Below are 19,212 nucleotides of genomic sequence, written 5' to 3'. Positions count from 1 at the left end.
AGTCTTTGTTCTTTTCTTTTCATCGTGCAGGGTGAGGAGGAGGACAGGAGTAATTGGGCTTTGTTTCCTGAAAACATGGGATTGTGTGTTTGTATTTATGTGTGTGATCTTTTCCTGTTTTCTCAGTCGAAGTTGGACTCAGCAGCTTGATTTGTGACCCAGTTGTTTTTCCTCATTTCTCTCATTTCTCTTCAGGGGAAACCCCTCCTGTCGTTTAATTTATTCACCTTTATCTATACAGGTACTCCCGTTGAATCATGCAGTCTCGTTTACAAGAGACCTGTTTACCTGACCTGAACGTGTCTCCTTAAAACTCGGCTCAGTAGAAATCAGCTCTGCCTACTTTCTGGAGATGTTACAGCATCGTAAATGACTGGTGGTTAAATGAGCTGGAAACTTTAGGTTTGACCTCATGTCTGTCTCCAGGTGGGTCAGCTTCCCACCTGTCATCACTTCAGCCATCATCTCGGTGTGTGTTGTGTGAAACCTCCATTCAGCTCCTGTTAATCCCTCCTTGTTAGTTTATCTGGGGGCCAACGTCGTCCTCTCTCGTCTCCAGTTTCATCCTCCTCTCCGTCCTCTAATCTCTTAATGGCATCTCGAGGTATCGCTGTCTGACCGTCTGACTGATGGCTGCCGACTTATTCAGCCTCAGGATGAGTGCGAGAACAACTTAAGTCTCATGTTAAAACATACCTCATAATTATCAGGAAGTAATAGAGCTGGCATCGATCTCCTGGCAAACAATAACAACGACTTATCTTTGATTATTGCTGACGTTCCTTTGAATTTAATAACAAAACATGCAAATCTCATCCTTAAACCTGTAGAAATAGTTAAAAAACAAATCTATAACCTCTTAATTTAAAAACCTTACAGATATAGTGGATGTAATGTCTGCTGCACGGTTCGGCCTGAATCAGCTGTGGTGCTCTTCACATCCATCCCGCTGCTGTGAGCAGCCATGCCTGAATAACCACCAGTCTGAGGCTGACTCATGACTGTTTGACCCCGCGGTGCCAAATCCATTTGTCTGGGATAAGCTGACCTCTGTGTGTTCATGAATCTTTTACTTAGGACTTAATTTCTCGCTGGGAATTTTGATGAACTTTTTCTCTGTTGTCTGCTGCTCAGTGAATATCTGCAGACCAAAACGTTAATACGTCAGAGAAAAATAAGATTCAGAACAAAAAGAAACCAAAGTTTGCAGTTGTTGGTTCCAAGCATGAGACTAAACTTTGTTTTCTGTGAAATAAATAAATCTAAATCGGCTCAGACTGCTCTGTAACTGGTCCCAGTCTGCCCCCTAACTGCAGAGTCCAGTACTGCTCAGGTGCTTAGGTCATTCCAGTTTTCCCTGCAGCCTTCAGAGTCAGTTTTGCTGTTTCAGGGTCTCCTGGTTTTGGAACAATGATGAAAACATCTGCATCCACCCTGTTGCAGTTCTGGATACTTTCTGTCCAGGTTCAGCCCCAGAATGGTGGGTCAGGACTCCGGCGACCAGCTCAGTTTCCAAACAGGAAGTTTTTCTGCTTCTTTTCACCAGCAGAGATGTCCAAGGTCCCACAACTTTTTCTGGAACAGCATCCGAGGTCGACAGTCACCACAGCACATGCAGCTGTGCAGTGACTGGAGCAGCATTTTACAACAATTCTGCCTGAAACATCCAGATAACTAATATTCTTACATAATAACAGAAAGCAATGATTACTTTGGGTTTAGTTGCATTAAGTAGGGTGTTTGGTCTTTTTTTAGCTGATAATATTCCCTCCTTCCAGCATTAAACTGTCGGAATATGTAGTTTTCTAATGATGCAGCATTTTAGACTTGATATGAAATGTAACCCAGCTCAGTCTGGCAGAGGAAAGTATGGTGCGTTCAGTGACAGCTGGGAACTCAAATTCTGGCTTCTTATGGAGAAAAATCACATAAAACATCACAGATGTCAGATTAAATCTGTAACTGTCAATCCCCAGACAGTGAACATAAACACATCTTTTAGTGAAGTTTATGACTGAAAACATGGACGAGATTTCTGAGGTGCAGTGAACACCACATTAATCAGAGCGACTGAGGCCAGGAAGAGTGGGACATGTCAGGATGATGTGTCCAAGGTTAGAGGATGCATCATGCTGATGTGACTGTCCTCTTCCTCATCCTGCTCCCGCTGCTCATCCTCCTCTTCTGCCCTCCATCAACTTATTTTTTTCCGTTTCCTCGTGCAGCTGGCATCAGGCCTCTCGCAGCTGTGATGCTGCGTCACATGTAAAAAATACAACCACCAAAACACTGACCAACAATGTTTAATCAGCAGTCAAATAAATGAATGGGATTAAATTTACTCTTTTATTCCTTGTAAGAGGACAAAAGCATCCAGCTTTTCATGCTTTAAAAGCTTGAAAGGCCTTGTGATCACTTCCTGTGGCACCATGTCCAGCAGCGTGTGCTCGGCCTGCTGAGCATTTCCATACCCAGATACCGTTTATGGCTCTGCCTGCAAAGCGTCTCTTTGTGAGTGAGGAGAGGAATTTGGTTGCTGCAGCGTTATCTCGGGAAGACGGCGAGGATGTTCACAGACCTACAGTTTTTTCGAGGACGTATATGTGCTTGCATGCTCATGTGTGTCAGGGTGACCTTGCTTTGTGAGAGGATGCTGACTGGATGGATTGAATCGTACTGGGGGAGGGAGGGACGGGAGGGCATGTCACCTCACCGTTAACGTTGTCCAGTCTCGTACAGAGAGCTCTCTGTAATTCCATTGTCTGCTTTGATGATGCTGCGAGGTTTCTCTGGATTTGATCTTGCAGAGTAAAAGTGGCTGTTGGGGTCAGCCACAGAGCCGGTGTGTGTTTTCTGCCCTTTGTTTGTGTGTGAGGGGGAGATTTCTCTCTCTGATATATGAATGAAAAGGCTCATTCAGTCTGAAACAAACAGCCAACACAGCACAGAGCGACCTGCAGTTTCTCTCCTGTCTTATCCCAGCTCACTTTCCACACTCCACCTCTATCCCTCCATCTTTCTTTTTCCTCCTGACATCATCCTGACAGTGTTTTCTGCAAGGTGGGAGGGGCTTAAAGCTGACCTCTGACCTCCTGACCTTTACGGACATAAACAGAGACCCCAGACTAAAAAACAGGGTGGATATTGAAATGAAAGTACAAGGTATCCCAATCCAGATGTTTTCTAGATGTTTTTATCTGTGATCTTGTATGATTATAAAATTAAGTTAATGCATGTTAGAGGAGGGAGTTAAGATGTTGAGTTGATGATGTCAGATATATACCAAGCTAACGGGATACAGGAATTATTTCTAATAAGAAAAAATGGCATTGTGTACTAGAATCATAGATGGAGGTTTGATTTTCCAGCCATGAAAAGATCAATAACATCTATACCTGCAAAGTTGCTTCACATCGTATGTCTTGCTTTACTGGGTATTTAAGGAATATATTATTACATTTCAAGGAAAGTTCAGTGTTGTATGCAAGATAAACGTGTTTTAGGAAAGTCTGAAACTAAGAAAATTTAAATTCTGCTGAGGGATTTATTTCAGGCTAAAATCTAACAAGAACAAGAAACTGGTTCAGACTGGATCTGCCGTCTATAAACGAGTGGTTGAACGTTGTGGTTGACATATGCACAACAGAAAAAATGACTTATTTTCTCAGATTAGAGGAAGATTGTTTTTGTCGACAAGTGGAAAAAGTGGACACGAAGAAAAGCTTTAAATAAATACAACCTCCGTTTTTTGCTGTATCACCTCAAGCTCACATGCTTTTAAGAAAATATAGAGATAAAAATGTGTTGATGCAAGAAAAGAAAATAAGTTGTTAAAATGGCTTTTTATGGGTTTATTGTTGTTGTTTTGGAGGTTTAAAGTAAAACCAGACCAGAAGTTTTCTATTTAGAGATTTAAATAATAATATTACAAACAGGAAAAAGCTGAATTTCTGCAGGAAGACGCTGCCGCGGTGGGCTTAATGGTGTTATATTTAACACTTGTGGTGAGGTTGGAGTGTTATATCCTGCAGCCCAACACACACACACGTTGGTCTCTTCTGCCCCACAGTGGCCACAACACACTTTTACCACAACTTCCTCCTCAGTCTCTTCTTCTTTGTCCAACCTTTAACTACTGTTGTATTTGGAGTTTTAGTTTGACCTTAATAATCATATTATTATTATCTAGTAATATACTATCAGACTTATGGTTTTTATGTGATTATTGGGTTCTTAAATATATATGATGTACTCAAAACAAAAAATGGGCATGTTACAAGATAGTAAAAGGTCCCGGGAATTTTAGAAAATGATCTTTTAAACATGTTGGAAAACTTTGCAAGCTTTGGTTTCACTAGAAATGTTTAGTTTAGCTTTTTAAGTGAGAAGCAACATTTAGGTCTCAGTACAGGAAGACAAACGATGGAGGCCGTGACCATGAATCATGGGATAATATAAATATAGAGATGGTCGTCCTCAGGAGCCAAGGTTTGTTCTTTATCTGGTCAATGCAGCACTGTGGAAAGTCTGCAGACCTCCTGTCTTTATTTTTTATTTCTAGAAAAACAAGAAATCGCTGCAGGAATTTTTTTAAACATACATACAGAATATGAGTTTAGTTCAGTCCTAACAAGCTGGAAAGTGAATATTTGGTCTGAGCAGCTTTATTTTTCAGCAGCAAGCTTTCTGTTATTTCTCTAAGTTGTCTTCAGGAATAGTTTTATTTTACGTGGAAAAAAAAATGACATAAAACTGCTGTTGTGCAGTTTGTTGCTGATTTTATTTATTTATTTCTCCGTATTTTGAGGGCAGAAAGGACTAACAGTCATGTAGTCGTGATGTGGGGATGTTGCTGTGGACTAGCTGAGCCTGACTTGAGTAAAAACCAAAGACAGAGGAAAGAAACTTGTTTCTTTTCTCTTACCAGAAGCTTGTTTATGTCTGGATTTAAAAATGTAACTCCAAAATGTCAGCTTGATTGTGATCGATGAATCAGAGTTTAATTGAGTTTCTGCTGCAGCGTTCAAACAGGAAGTGACGACTTTCAGCTGGTTTGTTCTGCTTGTGTTGTTCGGTTGCTAAGAGGCTTCCAGAGATGACCTGATAGGCTGTCTGCATACCCTCACACAGTTTCCTATGAGGTGACAGTAACTGTAAGAACCCCCCACCCCTGAACCATGCTGAAACACACTGTAATGCACGTGCACGCGCCGCACACATGCATCCACTGCTGGACGTTTCTGAACATGCCAACGCAGTCCGCGGTCATTCAAAGATAGCTGTTAATAAATATCACAGACAGGATGCATTGCTCACCCATAGCAACAGAGGTAAACACATGCACCTCCCCAAGCACAAATACACACACACACACACAGACACACCATTCACACACTCCTGTTAACATGTGTACCTGATGGCAGGCCATAAACATAAAATAGATGAATAAAATAAGTAAGAAGTTACTGTGATGCTTCAATGTAAACAAGCTTAAATAGAAATGAACACACACAGGAAAGAGGTGGGTGGGTATCTCCCTTGTGGTGTCAGAGGGTGAGACAACAACACACACACATTTCCGTGCGTTTTGTCCCGATACACGTCTTAAATGCTGCACTGAGTAACGGTTTCAGTCTGGACGTTTGTTTCAGGGGAAAGGAATTCACTGTTGGAGGGCGAGTGAGATTCACATAGAGTGGGAGAGAGAGAGAGAACAGAGGGGAGGGAGGGCGTCTGAACGGAGAGAAGCGCTCACAGGTTATTAACCAGTGGGGTTTGGAAGTAGAGAGATGCTGGAGGAAGGAAGAGTTTTAAACTGCAGGAAGTGAAAGAAGAAGTTTCGCACATGTTGATCAGAGTTTGGGAACTTTGATGCTTTCAGTTGGTGTGAAGTGGATGTTCAGACACATTTTTAGAAAGATTTGGAGATGGATTATCTATTAGACCCTGCAGTCATGACGCCTGTCCTGGTGGTGACGTTCCACTTTGTGACTGCAGCTGGATTTTGGTTTTACTGTCGCCGCCATCGCCGCCGAACACTCTGCGCTGAACCCGGTAAACCACAGCTCTTCTCTGTTCATTCACATACGATTTACTGCTTCTTTGGTACAAAAAGGGTTTGAATCGAGCTCCTTTTGCTTCCTGTTCAGGCTCCACTCTTTCTGCTGTGTCACCTTTTTAATGGACAACTTAACAATTCTGCCAACATGTCATCCCTGAACCATAGACTACAGGATTAGTTGTTTGTGCTAATGGCTGCTCGTGTGCTGCTGCTCGTCACCTCACGTTTTCTATTTTAGTTTTAGTGGAATCAAAGCAGCTTTTACTGTTAGGAGCTTGAAAGTTTCAACTCTTGTTACAGTGTGGTGTAGGTTTTATGCTTTTTATCCTGCAGGGTTTCATGCATGGGTCAGAAGAGGAGAGCATGATTGTGCATCACATCATCAGTGTTATTAGTCCACGTTCCTGTGTGCGTCTTGGGCTGCGACCTTCATTCTCCACATTAAACAATGAGGTGCTGTGCTGCCAGTAAGCTGCTCAGTTTCATCATGCGTCCAATTATTCACAGCCAGCGGTAAACACTGATCTAACTCCACATTTCTGCAGCACTAAACAAATACCATTTTGCTTTTGTAATGTAGACCCTGTACCAATGCTCCTTTTAAAGCCAGCTGCAAGTAGTCATTATGTAACTATAGCAACCAATACTCATTGTGCAAACCCCCGTTGAAAGTCTGTGGCAACCAGACCATTTGACATGATTTTAAACTGACCTTTAGCAGCTGTTGCATCTTCCAAATGTGTCCTATAACAACTGGAAAAAAAATGCAGGACAAACTGAGCCGAAGTTCAAGTCAGATGAGGCGTTTGGTTTGGGATTGTGACTAATTCCATCTGACTAGAACAGCTGGCTCAGATTTCCCAGGAGGGAAACAGCGGTGACATAACGGCGGATCAATGAGGTCGATCGATGCAGCAGAGACAGGAGGATGGTGGTGCAAAGAGACAGTCAGAGGTACCATAACCATCCAGTTATGAAGGCAGAATTAAAAGCCTGTTTTTCTAAAACTTTATCAGGTTTTTGGTCATTTTTAGCGTATTTGTTCGAGGTGGAAGTTGCCGATTTTGGGTTGTAAATGAGGGTGGGATCAATGATGGAACCAACGCCTTCTTGTTAAGTTTATAATCTCTATATTTTTCCCAATATAGACTCTTTTCCCAACCAAGAAATGTCTCATCCAACCAAATAAGCATCCTTAACCCTTTTGTGACCTAATATATTTGTTGCATACAGTTTCTCAGACCTATTGCATCTCAGTAAAAACTGTATGACGGGTATCCAGCTCCAGTCCTCCAGGGGCCACAATCCTGCAGGTTTTATACGTTTCTCTGCTTCATCACACCTGATTCCAGTCAAATAGCTCTCCTCAACGGCTTGTTAAGTTGTGCCCAAACATGTTGATCCATCAGTCTGATTCAGGTTTGCTACAGCAAGAAACACCAAAACCTGCAGGACAGTGGCCCTCAAGGACCCCCTTTGGAGACCCTTCTTGAATGCTGTCTTATACTGGTCTTCTGCCCCCTACTGGAAACTTTTTCCACTACAACATCTCCAACATATCACATGGAATGAACAGTACATTTTATTGTGGCACAGCAGTATTTTATTTTATTTTATTTTATTTTATTTTGTTAAAGGGCCAAATAAAGACTTAAAATAAGAAATACAATCTATGCCAATTATTATTTTTGGGCAGGTGGTAAGCCTGATGCATTACATTTAAAAAGAAAAAAAAGTAATTAAAAAATAAAAAAATAAAAAATATTTATTTATTTATTTTTACTGAGGCATACTTGGCAATTATAATGTATGTATGTAAAGTATATATATTAAATTATATAATGTATTTATTCAGTGAGTGGCAGCGTATTGAATGACTCACTAAAGTCATCCAATATTATGTTATAATATTTTTTGTTTGTTTGTTTGTTTTTTGTTTTTTTCCAGTTTCTCTCTGGGATTAGTAAAGTATTTTTCATTTCATTCACCGATGTATGTATGAAAAGTAGGTGTCCGTAGGTTAACTTAGAAAAGTTTCTGATGTCTGTGTTAACATGTGACTACAGATGGCACAAAAAGCCATAAAACATGGATGAAAGCATTTTTGTTCATGTTTCAGCCGTCTTATTTTGCTGCTGAGCTGCTTCGTCTCCTCATGGCTGCTGGTTTCATGTCAGCTGCAGTTTTACAGTCTGTTGGTCAACTCTCATCTTCATGTTTGTTAGATTTAGTTTCTGATTTCTGGATGAGCTGCAGCACAGCCGCCGTGTGCACGCTGCTCTGGTGCTGCTGTGTGAACACTGCTCACGTGCATGCTGCTGTGTGCACGCTGCTCTGGTGCTGAGCTTATTTTCCTCATCGCAGGAAGCAGAGTTCGTCACACTGGCAGGCCAAGCATGTCAGGGTGTGTACGGTTTCTACAAGAAGTTCTCAACGTTGACACAACATCAGTGTGTATAATGTCATCCTTCCACTCAGCAGAGCTCAGTGGGTTTATGTTGGGAGAAAGTCTGATTGTTCGTTCAGGGTTCAGGTGATCGATGAAACCTTTAAAGATGGAGGAGATTGTCAGATGTTGGTCGTATGACATCAGAGATGCAACAGAAATGCAGGATCATGTGAGGTCTGCTTGGATTACCTCTGAACAGGTCAGACATTAATCCACACTGACCCAGAGTCACATTCATTATGTCTCTCATTGGCAGTTGTTGGCTTCATTTAAAGCCTCAGGTGTATTTCATGGCCACAGGAGGGCAGATTGGTTCTGATCTTAATCTGATAGCAGGGTTTGTGCAGGAACTGGACAGCTGGTTGGTTGGAATCTGAACATCTTAGCTACTCGCTAGATTTTAACCTCAGAAATATTCTAATAATATAAATCTCCTCCAGTCAGCTCATGTCCATTTTTTTATCTTAAATATTTAACATCAGTGTTTGTCTCTGCTTGAGAAAGAAGTGGAACAAGAAGCGGAAGGGAAAGAAGAATGAAATGTGGGAATAAAGGGATGGAGGCCAAGTCAAAAGAGATGGATCAATCAGCCCTGAGAACCATCAGAAAAAAAGAAAGAAGGGGAATAACATATTCCCTCTTTCACTTTCATTTTTTGTTGGCCTATCAAAACAAAAGACTTTCGGAAACATCCATCCGACTTATCATTTTATTCATATTACAAGAAGAAAAAAGAGGAACACCGGAAAGCGGTGCAGAGACTGAGAGAGATTAGAGGTGAAAATGGGAGAGAAGGAGGAGGCGAGGGATAAGCATGTTGCCTGGTATTAGAGGCGTAAGCTCCGTCTGGTATTTTTAGTGTGGATGGGGCCTCAGAGACAGAAAGAGAGGACGGATTCACTGAAAAGAGACGGCAGAGAAGAAGAACCCGATGGCATGAATGGGCAAAGATGAAGAAGTAAAAGGAGAGAAAGCTTTGATGATGCAGCAAACGGAGGGAGTGGGGGAGGAGCTGAAGCTTGTGTTAGTCAGTCTCAGCTTGTTGTGACTCAGAGTTCAGCCTGGTCAAGGTGTGTGTTACCTGCACTGACTGGGAAGCTGCTGCCTGCCTCCGAGGACTGCTGCAGACTTCCACACGGCTCGTTCTCCAGCAGAAATGATTCAGAAGTGTGATGGAACAGTCTGGAACAGCTCAGCTGTTTTACAGACAGAAGACAGAGAAGATTCATGGATGATTCAGAGCTGGACCGAAAGTTGCTGCATCTCATTCACTGCTTATTTGTTTGGCTGGAAAGCATAAATCTGGAAGCATAAATCTGGATGTAAGCCAGACATATTACACCCTCATCATCATCATCATCATCATCATCTCCCATGCTCCTAATAAGATGAAGGACTCTGCTTGAGCTGGTTAAGCTTTTATTATTAAATTAAATAACATCACCCAGCCTCCCAGCTCAAGTCTCCTCCTCAGTTCTTTTACGAAAGCTTCTGAGCTAACATTTTATGGAAAGCTGAAAAAAAGATCTTGGAACTGTGTGTTTGCCCCTAAAGGAGAGGAAATTTACTAGAATGGAAGAAAGATGAGTTATCAGAGAGCTGCTTGTGCATCTGGCTTGTCTCAGCTTGAATGAGTGAGTGAGAATGAGCCATGCTTGTTTTTGTTCAAATGCTTTTGTATTTTCAAGGCACACATAAAAACTGAGTAGATTACATCATCTTAAATGGACATGGCTGGGACTCTGGAACTGAGAGAAAGCTTAAAAAGCCTCAATTTGTGACCTGAAATGTGGATTTACTTGACATCAGCTGTCATTTCGAGGCAACCAGAGGAAAAATAAAAAAGGAAGAAAACCGAGGAACGTCGCTGCAGAGCTGCAGCCACCACACAGAGCGTCTGTTGTGGCCTGGAAAGTGAGAACAAGTGACAGAGGGAAGTAGAGCTGAGGTGAGGGAGGCCGTCCTATTTGGACCGAGGGGAGGAGCTGCTGCTGACTTTGACACACGTGGGACAGCAACTGCTGCTGGAGAGAGCTCGGCGGGGGGGGCAGTCAAGAGGAGCAGGTCCGGAGTCTGAGAGGCCGGCATGGCAGCTACCGCAGGGATCCACGACGGAGGGAACGGTTGAACCACGCAGGGATATTAAAGCGAGAGGAAGAGAACAGCGAGGACTCTTGAAACTGGTCGTACCAGCCAGTGCTACCCTGCAGATTTCGGTTCTGGATACATGGAGGCAGACTGCTGCCAGTGACGTCTTGCTGCTAAAATTATCTGACTTCTGGTGCAGTTTATGCTGCTGAAGCTTAAATGAAGGACTGACTGGAGGAGGAAGAAACATTACACATGTTAAAAATGTGGCCGGACTACAGGAATGAAGGTCATCTCAACGCTCACCTGTACTCGCTCATGTGCTGTGCAGGTCAGTGTGTTTGCAGTGATTGTTTACATGCTGGCGCCCTGTCAGCACGTGCTCCGCTGAGTGTTTGATCCACTCGTATCTGTGTACATACCTAGATGTGGTCTCTCTTAATGATTGTGGGTCTGAGGGTGAAGGGTGAGTGTGTGTGTTGTGGTTAGACAGCATGGAGGGGGGTGTGTTCAGTTTAACAAAGCTCTCTTCTGTTTGTGGTTGTCACTCACTTCTCGTCTCTCCTCGTGTTTTTACTTCATGTAAATATGTTGACACCAGGGTTTAAGACCCTAATTATCACATAATTATTAGATTATTAAATCTACCACAGAGTTGTTGTGTGTGTGTGTGTGTGTGTGAGAGAGAGAGAGAGAGAGATCTATCAACATATAAACTTGAGTGCATCCTAACAAGCTCAGCTACTCCGGCTGGTTTGAAAATCAAGGCGTGCTGCAGTGGTGAAACTATTTTGCAAGAGCATGTTGAAATATTTGTCCTTCGCCTGACGGGCTTTTCCCCCGACGTAAATTCTTCAGTAGTGTGTGTGTGAGTGCATGTGTCACATAGTCTCAGTCAGTCCTGATCTAAGTGTTTTCTAGACGAGATATTTGACTCTAGTTAACCCTAAATCAAGTTTCGTTTTAGAGCTGCATGGTGTCAGAGCTGACTGGTTATACCGTGTGTGTGTGTGCGCGTGTGTTTTTTAGGTGTGGTTGTAAGAGACAGACTAAAAGATATCAAGATGTTTTAAGGAGGAAGTGATACACTCGCCTTGTGGCTGCTCTTTTCTCACAGCTTCACCCAGGCAACCAGGAAGAGGGGTACCAGCAGCAGCCTGCTTTCTGATTGGCTAAAACAGATTCTGATCAGTGATTTGGAGGGAAAAACTTCTTCTATCATGAAGCTCTGACAGAGATTATTCTTATTAATGCAGTGTTGTTTCAGCTCTTTTTTATTTCCCTTCCAAGCATCCAGATCTTTTAAGTGGTCTTGAGCAACACTCTTCTTAGTTGGGTTTTATTCATTCATGCATAACAAAAGACTCCTAACTCAAGGGATGAACCGGTTCTCCTCATTCACATTAAAGCCTCTCAAGGAGTTAATTTAATGGATGTTTAGTTATTTGTCCAGCAGGTATTTAAGAGGCTAGCCGGAGGAGAAAAGTAGAGAGCATCTGAGTTTTTTCCCAGCCTGATAAGAGCAGAAGGAAGGAAGGTTCTGTTAGTTTGGAGGAAGATAACGAGTTGTGGCTCGGCATCGCTCTATTCCTGGCCCGGCTGCCTCACTCCTCTGGCCTGTGAAGGATGCAGCCTGTAGCTGTGAAACTCCACAGGAGGCTGGGAGCCGAGCTAAACCTTCAGTCTTTAGAAACTCAACCATGAACAGGACAGTTGACGACTTTTATTCAAGATGGAAAAGGAAAAAATGAGAAGCTCTTTCTGGGCTGAAGGTGGGATATTACCAAAAGAATAAACATAGTTAAGATGAAGCCATTGAGCTTCTTCTCATCATGTTCTTCAATTTACTGTAGAGCAAACAAATAAAAGTTCATTTTAGCTGTAGACCCCAAAACAGACCTCAAAAACCTGAAAAAACTGAGTTTACAATGTAGACGTCCAGCAGCTGTAAAGAAATGTAGAGCAACTTACTGTAGAAGTAACCTACACTGACAATTATTAATGTTACGCTAAACAAAACTACAGAAAGAATGCTTAAAAACTTTTTAACCTTTTTTTTTTTTAACTAGAAAGAGCCATGTGTTCTGTATTAGATGAGAATCTCTTTTATGTTCCTTCTGTAGCTTTTCTGCTCAAAAAGCTTTTCTTTATCCTCATGTGTCTCTGCCAATCAGCTTTGAATAATGTGTCTCCTGAATTTTTCACACACTTGTTGCCTAAGACGTTTTTCCTTCCAGCTACATAAAATATGCCACTAACAACAGATCAGGAGGTTTCAGCCATCAGCGCTGTTTTTGTGACCTTGACGTCATTGGTCTGGATGCACCGATACATCCAAACTAACCCCACAGGTTTTCTTTAAGATTCTAGGTTGTGCATGTTGTTATCTTCTGCTGTGGTTATCTTCTTCATGTGAAGCAGAGTTGTTGTCCATGAACTCGTGGAAATCTCCTGGTATCTGAGTCCCTGCAGATAAAACAAACTTCCTCTGCAGAGCTGACAGACCTGCAGCGTCCACGCTGAATTAGATGAAATGGTTAACGTCCCTCCTCTTCCTGTGTTTGCCTTCTCAGATGAGCGGGACAGGGTGCAGAAGAAAACCTTCACTAAGTGGGTCAACAAGCATCTCATCAAGGTATGTGTCACCCGGTCTTTTCATGCAGACAGCCAAATGGGCTCAGTGCTGTATATCATACAAATCTGTGTTGCTCTTCTGCCTTAGTCTGTTGTTTTTATCACATTTATTTAAAAAGTCAGTGATGTGAAAAGTCCTGGTTTGTCATGGCACCGTGTGCTGGAGTGGAGGACTAGCTTCAGGAAAGACGTTCTGCACGACTTCCTCCTCCTGCTGCTAGACAGTAAATAATAAGTCCAAACTGAGAACAACGAAGTTCAATCTAATAAATTTTTTTAAGGAAAATTTCTGGCTTCATTTAACAGCTGTGGCTCGTCATCTTTGGTCTCTTCTTCTTCTGCCATAAAGCTGACCGTGTATCTTTTCCAACAACATTTCCTGCTCGGATTTATCCGAGCTGTCAGCATGGCTGCATCAGTCCTGTGTGTAACGATCAGTGTTGCTCTGTTGCATTGATGGACGAGCATCTGTCAGATCGCCCGCTTGTTTTCTCTCAGTTAGTAACAGCTCTGAGCTTCCAGCCTGTTACATCTCTGTCCTCCATCCGTCTGCACCGACACCTCCATCATGTTTACAGGGAAGTAAAGAGATGAATGAACATCAGGTCTGATTTTATATAAACTCCCTCTATTTAGTTGTAACACAATCCTGTGAGTTGTAACAATAACTGATTAAACATCTAAAAAAAAAAAAAACAAGACAGTGCATCTGTTTGCTGCCAGTAAGATGCGTCCTTCCAGCTCGTATGACTTTGGAAAACATTGTGGAACAGACGTACTGTGTGGGTGCAGCTCATGGCAACAAACCCACCTTCAGTTAAAACGTACGTACAAAACAGCTGAAAGCCTGAGCGCGCTGTTAAACAGCCTGGTAACTGTCGGCTAACAACTGGTTATACTGGAAGCTAATTACTCTACTGTTGTTTGTTTGCACGCACAATGATGCAACATTTGATTTGATTTCATTTGGAAATTTACACAAAGGCAAAAAAAAGGAATTTAAAAATAGTGAGAAGAAAATGACTCATATTTAATCCAACTCCTTCGCCATACCCCAGTGTGTTATAACAAATACCATCTTTATCCTAGTCAGCAGATATACCACAGTCACATTCGTTATTAGTAAAAAAATCTAGGCAAAACCATAATATAAATACTTAATATTGTAATGAAACTATGCAGTAATAACAATTCAATGAGAATAATATCTGTGAAAATATAAACATTATTAAAGTTGCTGTGCATACCATAGTCCCATTCATTATTAGTAATAGTTGCTAGTTAATGTTATAACACGTCACGTTAAACTGAAAGATGCAGCAATGATAATATTAGAATTATTATATTGTATCAATATCATATCAATGTAATTACTATATTATATCATAAATATATAATATTTATGATAACGATGATGATAAAAGTACTCAGTGCATATAACACCACTATCAACTCCATCCTAAACAACCAGACTGATGATAATAATAATAATAATAATAATAATAATAATAACGAGATGTCTGTTATGTCAGCCTCCATCTAAAGACTCAGAGATTCTCTGAATGAAGGATTAATCCTGAAAGGATCTTTCACATCAGAACTAGCAATTCCTCCGTCTACATTGATACATTGATTCAGTGATCAATGATCCAAACAGAAAATATTGATCAGACATGCATACATGCTGTGTAACTGTTCCGATCGGCTTTGGATTTATTTTTGTTAAAGCTGCATGTGATTTAGTCTCCCTGATATGTGGCTGCTTGGACACATTTAGCTTGATAAGAAAATGAACTAAAACATGTTTTTATTGAAGTTAATGACACATATGGGGAAGCACGGATTTGTGGTCTCTTTTATAGACGTCATTAATTCGTAGCAGGTGTCTCGGCCGGGCAGTCGGCCTAATTTCACGTCAGCTCATACGAACCATGCATGTCGTACAGTGTGGGTTTTATGAGTTGCACACAGTAAGGAGGAGAGATCGTCTGGCATTTCTGGCAAAGGAGCATCTGTCTGACCTCATAACTGAGGAACAACTGTCGTCAGAGCGGCTCGGTATCAGCTGGCGTTGCCGGGGCCAACCGCTGGCTGGAAATGTAGGTCAGAGATGAAGAGTGAGAGGAGCAGGCGGAGACACGCCCCTGAACTTGGAACAGGAGCTCGTACTGGTTTATTCAGAAAACCAGTCAGGCTGTTTCTAGCTGATCAGTTGGTTAGTCACTGTGCAGAAAAATAAACCAGCAACAACTTTTATAATCAAAGTTATCAAACAAAAATGTCTTTGTGCTGCTGCTGGATGAAAACATGTAAAATGCTTTGTGTTTGGACATCGAGATAAACTCATGCTTCACGTCCGGTGTTGACTCTTCGAACCAGGACTGTTGGTTTTATCATCCTCCACCCTGCTAGCGAGGATTTAGAGGCAAACATAGGAGAAAAGACAGATATGGAGAAAAGATAAAGAAAAGACTGCAGCCAATCAGAGAAAGAAATAACACCATAAAATGAGAAGACAAAGACAGACAGGTGCTTTGTCCCCCAGCTGCCACCTGGTGACATCATCACTCCTGGCCTGCTGTGCGCTCTGCGTCACCTGGCTGGAATGTTTCTGCCATCACAGGTGAACAGGTGTGTGACTATACAGTACACACACACACACACACGGGCTAATGCAAACACTGCTTCTGAGCTACCTGTTGGCATGCAGTGACTCTCTGACCCAGCAGGTTGTTGACACAGTCAAGACAAATATGGCAGCCGCGGATTGAGAAGAAGGAAGCCAGAGATTTTTCACAGATGTCAAACTGGCCTCAGAAGAAATATATCACATCCAGTCTTTGACCTTATGCTCCATAAAAACATCATAAAGTGGATGTTAAAATGTTTTCATAGTGAGTTAAACATGTTCTGGTAAAACTGGAGATAAAAGATGGACGTCATAACTTTAGAAACTGAAGTCAGTGCAGGAGTTTGTATGCAGAAATCACCACGAGGACAACGTCCCCACGTCCAGAAACCATCGGCAAATGTCACAGATCAGGGATTTCCCCCACAAATCTCAGTAATCTCATTAAACTACTGATCACCATAAAATGTATCAGTGGTTGCCATGCAACAAGCAAAAGGCCCTGACCCAAACCTGTGCTGAAACTATGCTTGGCTTTATACAGTGGTTCCCAACTTAGGGTCACTAACCCCAACGAGGTCACCAAAGAGCAAAGGATGTCCATGAAGTTTAGCTTTCCAGAGTCTGTGTGACTGTTAAAATTAAGGCCATGTGCGCAAAGTTTTTTATTATGTGGATGTTTCGGTCACCTGGAACCTGCGTTTCAGGAGCACATTTATTTAAACCGAGGCCCATAAACAGTGTTTTAAAACGTATATCCTTACGTATAGCTAAATAATAGGCCACACCTTGAGCATCCAATCAGCTTTCATCCATGCACCATACCATGGGGTTTAGTGAGGTCGGGTCAGTGGAGTAGTTCATGTCTGTCCTGGTAACCTTGATTTTTTTTCCTGCACCATTTTATTAATGAAACAGTGAGAAACATCACTGTGCAGATGATCTGTCCCCGTTAAAAATGCAAAAAGTAAGGCTGTATGTTGATGGTTGCCTTAACTTCAGTTTTATTGAAGGGGGTCCATGGCTGCATTAACAGGGTCTTCAAGAAAAATAGGTTGGGAACCACTGAACTAGACTCTCAGGCTCTGTACAGCCAAAGCCTCGTGGACCCCCTGTGATCTTTGGTGACCCCTTGGGGGTCTGGGACCCCAGGTTGAGAACCACTGAGCTAGATGATAGACCTTAAATACCTCATATTCTATACCAAATCAGCTTCACACATCATTGCGGTCCAGTTTTGCTGTCAAACCTCATAAACAACAACATGGTTACGGCTAAATGTTCAACTCAGGCCTGCAAAATGCTGGTTTGTGTTACTGGATCGACCTGTACGCAGGGACTCTCCAACCAGTCTGCCCATTGTCCTCTGACCTCTGACATAAACCAGACATCCTGGTCCAGACAGCTTGCTGGATATTTTCTCTTCTTCAGACCATTCTCTGGAAAGCCTAGAGATGGTGAGAAAATCCCAGTAAATACTCTGACCAACAACCAATCCCCTCTCTTCCTTCAGTTTACTTGTTGAGCCTCCAGTAAACTGATAATGAATACAGAAACCCCCCTCCACCCCTCCCACCAGACTGACTGGAAACCAACAATAGGACACAATTAGACAGAAACATTAGCTCATCACCAGCCAGCATGGAAAGACGTTTTCTTCCCTTCATCTAATTAACACAGTTCTTTGACTCACTTTTAAAGCAGCTGATGTTCCACTGAGAGACAGATTAAACAGGGGGATGGGGAACAAGGAGTATAAACAAAGAAAAGAAAAATCTGATCAAATCAGTGTTTATTTATTTAGCGCTTTCACATACCAAGAGGTGCCCAAAGTGCTGCACGGGTAAAATAATAATACAAAATAACAATCAAACAACAATAAAATAAAAGACAAAAGAGAGTGCAAAGCCTGACCTAACGATCATGCAGACCTCACAGAAAGCTTTCTCCCCGAGTCACGAGTCGAGTCCTGGGGACTACTAACCACATTTGTTCTTCAGCTCTCAGAGCTCTACACGGACGTGATAGTGCTCAGAAAGATAGGGAGGTGCCAGACCATGTAAACATTTAAAATTCAAAAGTAAAATTTTATAAGAACTTTAAAGAATGGAAAGTAAAAATTAGAAAACTTGTTGCTGAGGATGAATGGTGAGGTGATGTTGTGACTCAACCTTTAGAAGAGACTTCATGCTCCATCTTTAACTGAGTCAGAGACAATGTGGAGCATCTGAGGACATGTAGGGAGGACTGTGTGACAATAGCTGAGTGAAGGGCTAAAGAAATCATCTTTCAGCCTAAATGTCTGCCTCTGCTGCCCTCTGCTGGCCACATGTGACAGTACAGTTTCTTGTCCTGAAGCCAGGACTGCAGTAGGAGTGTATTCCCTGCAGGTGCAACGTGAGGCAGAAAATCACTGTAAAGCAGGTGGATGTTTGTCCTCTGGTGTGGAAAGTTTGACCTCTGCCAGAAGCCAACTTCTTCCTCTTTTTCTGTCTTCTTTCTATTGGAAAAATATTTTATTTACAAAGGAAACTTTCTCCTCTTACTCAGATTTACTCAGATTAGACAGTTAAAGTTGTCTTTATTTGATAAACAATATCTCTAGTCATGTTTTTCTTATAATTTATTAATATTTACCTTAATTTGATGCTTTGTCACAAAATCAGTGTAACTTTCAGTCGAGTAGCTGTAGTTTAGTTCAGCCTTTTTTTCCTCTCCTGTTTCTCTCAGTGCATTACTGACTTCTCACAGCTCAGCTGGTCCATTATCCTCCTCTGTAAAGTCCTTCTTTCGGTCCTTCCCTCTGTCCGTCCCACTAAAACAAAACCAGTTCTGTTCCTGATCACATGGCTCGGCCAGGCTGCTGAGTCACCAACTCGCTTGTCTCCACCAGCGACAGCCCCACCAGAACCCACTTATTGTACAGCCAATGTCATGGCAACAGAGATTAGAGGCCACAGCTGGTGTATCATCTGTGTTGGCATGGCAACCGCTGCCACCAGCCATGTCAGCTGTGGGGGAATCAGGCCGACAGATGTCACCAGTGCTGAGTAAACAGAGGGATGACTGGATTTTTTTTCCCTCTTCTCTCCTCCCTCCATCCTTATCTTCTCCTCTGTCTCCCTCAGGTGAGGAAGCACATCACAGACTTGTACGAGGACCTGAGGGACGGACACAACCTGATTTCCCTGCTGGAAGTCCTCTCAGGAGTCACCCTGGTATGGATGAACACGCATTGTTCCCATGTTGTTTTTCAGCATCATTAACACACACCGTTTCATCACATTGACATCCTGAGGTCGTTACATAAGTTCAGGTAATAACTTTTTTTAGCTGAAAGTTTTGAAACAC

At 42.2% G+C, this 19,212-nt stretch overlaps 1 protein-coding gene across 4 annotated transcripts in view; it reads left to right on the top strand.

Moving 5' to 3' along the window:
- Positions 1-19,212, top strand: part of macf1a (microtubule actin crosslinking factor 1a) — a 225,173-nt gene that overhangs the window by 72,113 nt on the left and 133,848 nt on the right. For all 4 annotated transcript variants that reach the window (XM_042011770.1, XM_042011769.1, XM_042011771.1 and 1 more), the window contains exons 2-3: positions 13,172-13,233; positions 18,990-19,079. In XM_042011770.1, the coding sequence (XP_041867704.1) occupies positions 13,172-13,233; positions 18,990-19,079 (152 nt within the window). The remainder of the gene's footprint in view (positions 1-13,171; positions 13,234-18,989; positions 19,080-19,212) is intronic.

The sequence above is a fragment of the Melanotaenia boesemani genome, chromosome 17, assembly GCF_017639745.1.
Source record: "Melanotaenia boesemani isolate fMelBoe1 chromosome 17, fMelBoe1.pri, whole genome shotgun sequence".
Classification (NCBI taxonomy): domain Eukaryota; kingdom Metazoa; phylum Chordata; class Actinopteri; order Atheriniformes; family Melanotaeniidae; genus Melanotaenia; species Melanotaenia boesemani.
This window is presented reverse-complemented; position numbering and strand designations above follow the sequence as displayed.